The sequence below is a fragment of the Anarrhichthys ocellatus genome, unplaced genomic scaffold (genome assembly GCF_004355925.1).
Source record: "Anarrhichthys ocellatus isolate YVR2014 unplaced genomic scaffold, GSC_Weel_1.0 scaffold1609, whole genome shotgun sequence".
NCBI classification, from domain to species: Eukaryota; Metazoa; Chordata; class Actinopteri; order Perciformes; family Anarhichadidae; genus Anarrhichthys; species Anarrhichthys ocellatus.
In genome coordinates this window covers 1-7,246 of record NW_022281583.1, presented here as the reverse complement: position 1 = coordinate 7,246, position 7,246 = coordinate 1, and the positions used below count along the sequence as shown (strand labels likewise).

Genomic DNA, 7,246 nt, shown 5'->3' with positions numbered 1-7,246 from the left:
CCCTGAGTTGTACTGGAAGTCAGTGGTGTACAAGGTGAACAGGAAGGGAGACAGAACAGTTCCCTGTGGAGCTCCAGTATCACTGACCACCCCATCAGACAGCACACTGCCCAGTCGGACAAACTGTGGTCTGCCCGTGAGGTAGTCAGTGATCCAGGAGAAAGTGGACGCGTGAACCCCACCACCTGCAGCTTCACACTTGGTTGAATGGTGTTAAATGCACTGGAGAAATCAAAGAAGGTGATTCTCACAGAGCCACCGGTTCCATCCAGGTGCGACTGAGCTCTTTGCAGCAGGTAGATGATGGCGTCGTTCACTCCCACATGAGGCTGGTATGCAAATTGCAGAGGGTCCAGTGAGGATTTCAACTGCGGTCGGAGGTGGGCCAAGACCAGCCTCTCCAGCAACTTCATCACATGTGATGTGATGAATATAATTTTGATTCAGTTCTGGAATTGTTTTGAATAAAATATTTATTTTAATTTTTCACTTTCATTAATGTTTTGATATTTGAGGTCTTATATTTTTCACTTTCAGATTTTATATTTTCAGATTCAAATCGGTTTTTTTCAGTTCAGACTTTTGTCCCTGATCTAACGTGGGGGGCATGGCATCAACTGAGAGGGGTGTGTAATCATGAGGGACAGCATAACAAAGAAGGCTGAGGACCGTCCTCAACCATGTTGCCTTCAGGGAACGTAGGCACCGTGAGAATCATGATTCAACCCTTTCTATACACCATATTCACGTGTGAAGGCAGTGGGGAAAACTGTGAGCGGCAGCTATCCTGAAGGAGACTTTGAAGGGAACCAGCTACTGGTTCGATTAGTCTTTCGCCCCTAGTCTTTCACTCCTGTCCTAAAGACATCTGCAGGCCAATTTTGAATCATAGTCATAGCGCCACCTACTGGTAACAGTAAGTTAAAGTCTTTATACTTTGGCTTGTTTCTCTTAGTAGGTAAATCAGATCAACATCAAGTTAGTTCCACACAAATGTAAGAAGTTCATGAAGCTTTTGATGTTTCGTCGAACGCTGTTGCCCATGCGTTGATCAAAGCACATGATCAAATCTCAACCGGACTTTATGCAGGTTCTTTGAATACTTAACAATGTTGGGTAGTGCCACACTTTTATGCCATGTAAACTATTGATGACCTCATCGCTGCTGGTGCGTTGTCTTAACAATTTGTGTCGGCATGTCTGTTTGGTAACTGCACAGGGAGTGTTTAACTGCCATAAAGGTTATTCATGTCATTGTTTAGTTTATATGTTGTTGTTGTTGTTGTTTGTGTCGGTATGGGTTTTGTTTTGTTTTTGTATAAAAGGGGGGAACTATTGTTGCGTGTTTTGTTTGTACTGGGACGTGTTTGACTGTGGCACAGTGACAGCAGGATGATACGTGAAGCCACTTAAGTCATTCAATGTGGTAAAGTAAACTAAAAGTTAAAGTGTTACGGTACAAGTTAAAGCAGGGGTCTCAAACTCATTTTCCGTCCGGGCCACATCAGCATCGTGGTCGCCGACAAAGGGCCGGTTGTAAATGTAACTACTCGTAACATATTGTTAAATAACTCTCTGCATTTGATTATTGTTTATTCAAGTGTAAAAATATTGTACATGCAGTTATATAAATGTAAAAATATATTTAAGCACATTTCTGTTATTATAACTTAAATCCTTTTAATTTAGGGTTAAGAAACCCGCATTACTCTATCAAAGATCGAACTTTTAAAGAAAATGGCAAAGACAAATATCAAACAAGTTATTACAATAACTTTGTTCAAAGCTTAAAATCCTTTCAAGGGTGCGTTTGCACAATACCACGTGAAGTATTTCATGTGTTTTAAAGCCACGTTTAAAGTAGTCTTCAATGTACTCGCAATACATTCCATGTCAAGTGTACAGTAACCAGCCAAAGAGCTGCTTCTATGACTGTGTTTTTAAGTATCTCATCATTTTGACTTTCAATCTCATCATTTTGACTTTCTACCTCAGAATTTTGACTTTCTATCTCAGAATTATGACTTTCTATCATGGTTATGACTTTCTATCTCATCATTTCGACTATGGGGATATTTTTATTATCAACTCTAACTTAAAAAAAAACAAAAAACTGTTTTAAACTTCTTTTTTTTTTTTTTTTTGCTGGCGGTTTCGCGGGCCACATAAAATGACGTGGCGGGAGTTTGAGACCCCTGAGTTAAAGTGATCGTGTTTTCAAGTGGACTCATTCCCTCTCGGTTGTGTGCAGCCAGTGAGGTACGTTACGCATGTTAAATCTGTCATTGTGCATATTTGCGTTTAAACTGTGTTTATGTAATGTTACTGTCGGATTGTTTGTATGTCTAAATGTAATTTATACAGTTAGATGGTGGATTGAGGACAGTGGTGTAAAAGGAGAAATAAATTCATCAGTAGAAAAGAACTAAAGGTGTCGTGTATTTCCTGGAGGGAATGATGGCAGGAAAATGTATGTACAGGAGACTATTTGCTCAATACTAAAATTTCTTTGTGGCATCTCTGTGTGTGTCTACTGTTTTCCTGCAGATGTCCAACAGCTGTTGGTGGGTAAAGAAGAGGTTCCCCCTGAGCAGCAGGAGTGGAGCTCCAGTCTGGACCAGGAGGACCCAGAGCCCCCATACATTAAAGAGGAACAGGAGGACCCAGAGCCCCCACACATTAAAAAGGAACAGAAGGACCCAGAGCCCCCACACATTAAAGAGGAGCAGGAGGACCCAGAGCCCCCACACATTAAAGAGGAACAGGAGGAACTCTGGATCAGTCAGGAGGGAGAGCAGCTTCAAGGACTGGAGGAGGCTGATGTCAAGCTCTCATTCACTCCTGTGAAGAGTGAAGATGATGAAGAGGAAGCTCAGTCCTCACAGCTTTATCAAAGACAAACTAAACAGATGGAAACAGAAGCTGATGGAGAGGACTGTGGAGGACCAGAACCAGACAGAAACTTAGATCCAGATAGACATCCAGAACCAGATACTGATGACAAGACTGGAGACTCTTCTGACACTGATGATTGGAAGGAGACCAGAGAACCTCAGTCAGGTTTAAACTCTGTGAAACCTGATGAAGTCCTTGTCAGTGATTCAAGATGTAGTACTAGTGAGAAACTTTTTAGATGCTCTGAGTGTGAGAAAACATTTGGCTCCCGAGGAATTCTGAAGAAACACACGAGAATCCACACAGGAGAAAGACCTTACTGCTGCTCAGTCTGTAATAAGTATTTTGCATATAAACAGGTTTTACAGGACCACATGAAAGTCCACACAGGAGAGAAACCTTACAGCTGCTCAGTCTGTAATAAGTCTTTTGCACGTAAACGGGGTTTACAGGAACACATGAAAACCCACACAGGAGAGAAACCTTACAGCTGCTCAGTCTGTAATAAGTCTTTTGCACGTAAACAGGGTTTACAGGAACACATCAAAACCCACACAGGAGAGAAACCTTACAGCTGCTCAGTCTGTAATAAGTCTTTTGCATATAAACAGGTTTTACAGGAACACGTGAAAATCCACACAGGAGAGAAACCTTTCAGCTGCTCAGTTTGTGATCAAAGATTTAGGCAGAGCGCAGCTATAAAGGTACACATGAAAACTCACACAGGAGAGAAACCTTACAGCTGCTCAGTTTGTGATAAAAGATTTAGGCAGAGCGCAGCTATAAAGGTACACATGAAAACTCACACAGGAAAGAATCCCCTTTAGCCCTTTTACCCAATCAGCCCTCCACATATCCCTTCGAGCGGTGGGCCCGTAGGGCGGCTGCTCAATGTAGATTTTTCGGGTTGCTCCTGGTCGAACCATATGTATCATGTCCCGGAAACCAGACCCTCACCAGCAGCAATATGCTTTTTGTTTCTTTCATTGTTTAATCAAAATGATTGATTTGAAGGGTAAATATGGAGACAAGTGTATTGGCATACAGATGAGTATATGTATGTGTGTTTGAGGCATCATGTCTTGAAATAAATCCTTGTATTTTAGTTTATATTGATAAATATTTGATTGTTATTTTCTATGTAAAATGTTTTGCTTTCCATCTCAATAAAAAGAGAATAATAAAACAAAAGATATCCACTCACAGCAACCGTTGGATACACAAACTACCAAGCAGACATATCAGAGAAGCTAACCCACGCAGGTTGGACAGCCGACCCCGCTTTCCCCGGGGCAGGATCCGTTCACGCTACACTACCAAGCAGACATATCAGAGGTTCAGGAAAAGTTCATTCTTTAAAGTAGTTTCCCCGTACTCCTCACTTTAATTATTATTATTAGATTAGTATAAAGATTCAAAGGTCCTAACATTTAATAGTCATTTTGATCTTCCAGAAAAAGATGTTGATTTTACTGACTCAGCTCAGTCATTTTTATTATTCTTTTTTTATTCGGACAGGCCTCGTTTTTGTATCTGTGTATGGTGTTGGTGTGTTTGGACGAATAAAAATGTAAATGCAAAAAGAAAGCAGGATTTTAAACCAGAAATGCACTGAGGAACAATAATGACTTCTAAAGTCTACACAGGTCACATATCGTAGCAGCACGTCGGCTAACACAGATACTTAAATTATAATGTCACGTAATAATGACTTACTCCTTGTCACTAAGTCCAGAGCTGTCTGTTGAGGAGTTGTTCTTCTCAGACATACACACACACACAGGTTTTAATACAAATGGTGGAGTGCTAAATATGGAAGCCAATTTCCCCGACTGTGATGAAAAGTAAAGATCCTGTAAGTAATATTAATGAGAAAGTATCTCAATATTTTGACTTAGTAGGCATGACCAGAGTAAGTTCAAAATATATGTAATTTAAAATGTAATATGTGACGTCATCCACTCGCCGACAAGCAGTCTGCTGGCACAACACCCCAGTGCCCTCCTCCTCTCCGGTGACTTTAATCATGCCCCTCCATCCTCCACTCTGCCCACATTCACCCAATACGTCACATGCCACACCAGGGACAATAAAACACTGGATCTGTTCTATGCCAACACCAAGGAGGCATACATTTCATCACCTCTCCCTCCCCTGGGAAGATCTGACCACAACCTGGTGCACCTCCGGCCTGTGTACAAACCTCTTGTACAAAGGCAGCCAGCTGTGACTCGCACAGTAAAAAGATGGTCCGAGGAAGCCGAGGAGGCTCTGAAAGACTGTTTTGACTCTACTGTGTGGGAAGTATTCAGTGATGACCATGGGAAGGACATTGACAGTCTCACTAACTGCATAACGGACTACATAAACTTCTGTGTGGAGAACACCGTACCCACCAGGACTGTATGGTGTTTTTCCAACTGCAAACCATGGATCACTCCCGAAATATAGGCCCTCCTCAAGGGGAAGAAGAGGGTCTTTAGATCAGGAAGTAAGGAGGAGCTGCGACTGTACAGAGGGAGCTGAGGAGGAAGATCAGGGAGGGGAAAAAAATCTACAGGACAAAGATGGAGGACCAGCTGCAGCAGAACATCAGCGGGGTCTGGAAGGGCCTCAAGGCGATGTCTGGCTACAAGGGGCCCAACCAACAGCCTACGGGGGTCCAAAAGTGGGTGAATGACTTGAACACATTCTTTAACAGATTTGATCAGTCATCCACCCCTCCCCCCAACCAGCCCCCCCTGCTGCTGCAACCTCCTTTGGCTGCACCCCCTGTAGATTGTCCCCCTCCTCCACCCCCTTCCCCACAACACCCGGCTTCCCCCCCCCCACAGACACACACACACACACACTCCTCAAACACTACACTACATGACCAGCGCCCCTCCCCCACCCCCCTCCAACAACCTACGGCACACCACTCCCACCCCCCAGCTTGTCCTTCACAACTTACCAGGTGAGAAAAGAACTGAAGAAGATCAAGGTGAGAAAGGCCACGGGTCCGGACGGCATCAGTTCAATGCTCCTCAGGTCCAGCGCAGACCAGCTGTGCGGGATAGTGGAGTACGTCTTCAACTTGAGCTTGAAGCTGGGGAGAGGACCACAGCTGTGGAAAACACCCTGCGTGGTACCAGTCTCAAAGACCCCGCGACCCAAGGACTTCAACAGCTTCAGGCCGGTGGCGTTAATGAAGTATCTATCTATCGGTCCTCGGCCTCATCCTCTTCATTATTTACATGCTCCCCCTCGGTCGTGTCATCAGCAGACATAGGATGTCTTTCCACTGTTATGCCGACGATACACAGCTCTACATCAAAGCTGCCCCAAGCCCCTCTGCAGCCATGTCATGTCTCACCTCCTGTCTTGGGGAGATAAAGGCGTGGATGAGCAACAACTTTCTCCAGTTAAATAGTATCAAAACCGAAGCCCTCCTTGTTGGCACTCCACACCAGGTTCAGTCATCCTCCATAACTCACCTCACCTTCGACGGTCAGGTCATCCCCCTCTCCTCCACAGTCACTAATCTGGGAGTTAGGTTTGACCCATACCTGACCTTTAATGACCATATAAAACACCTTTGCAAAACCTTGTTTTATCATCTCAAAAACATCTCCAAACTCCGCCCCACTTTAACCCTGTCAGATGCAGAGAAGCTCATCCACGCCTTTATCTCCTCAAGACTGGACTACTGTAACTCACTATTCACTGGGAGCACTGCCAAGAACATCCAGAAGCTGCAATACATTCAAAACAGCGCTGCCAGGATCCTGATGAGAGTCCGGAAGTATGAGCACATAACACCCATTCTGCACTCACTACACTGGCTCCCTGTCTCATTCCGGATTGACTACAAAGTCCTACTACTCACACATAAATGCATAAATGGACACGCACCTCCCTACCTACAAGAACTCATCACTCCCCAAATCTCCACCCGCACCCTCAGATCATCAAACAGCTCGCTCCTCCGGGTCCCCAACACCAAGCTCTGCACCATGGGTGACCGGGCCTTTGGCTCGGCAGCTCCACGCCTATGGAACAGTCTCCCTGAACACCTAAGGGCAACACAGACACTGGTCTCTTTTAAAACTGGCCTAAAAACCTTTTTATTCAGGAAGGCGTTTCTGACCTAAATCACTGTCAGTTATTTCTTTTGTGTTTCTGTTCATTCACTGTTTTTTTATGCTTACTAGTTATTTTATTATAGTTTGTTTTAACTATGTTTTAACTATGTTTTTTACTATGTACTGGCTCTGTGGCACTCTGAGATTTTTTAATGAAAAGTGCGTTACAAATAAAATGCATTATTATTATTATTACTATCTATCTATCTATCTATCTATCTATCTAT

The 7,246-nt window shown here is 43.7% G+C and overlaps 1 protein-coding gene across 1 annotated transcript; it reads left to right on the top strand.

Moving 5' to 3' along the window:
* Positions 1-2,230: 2,230 nt before the first annotated feature.
* LOC116377731 (gastrula zinc finger protein XlCGF8.2DB-like) lies at positions 2,231-4,509 on the top strand. Its single transcript, XM_031839439.1, has 2 exons — positions 2,231-2,635; positions 2,741-4,509. Exons 1-2 carry the CDS (start codon positions 2,469-2,471, stop codon positions 3,720-3,722), a joined length of 1,149 nt encoding a protein of 382 aa, XP_031695299.1. The 5' UTR covers positions 2,231-2,468; the 3' UTR covers positions 3,723-4,509.
* The last annotated feature ends 2,737 nt before the right edge of the window (positions 4,510-7,246 follow it).

Coding starts and splice junctions, on each gene's coding strand:
- LOC116377731 (XM_031839439.1), top strand. CDS start 2,469: ATGTATGTACAGGAGACTATTTGCTCAATACTAAAATTTCTTTGTGGC. Junction 2,636..2,740: donor GACCAGGAGGACCCAGAGCC/CCCATACATTAA, acceptor GGAGGACCCAGA/GCCCCCACACATTAAAGAGG.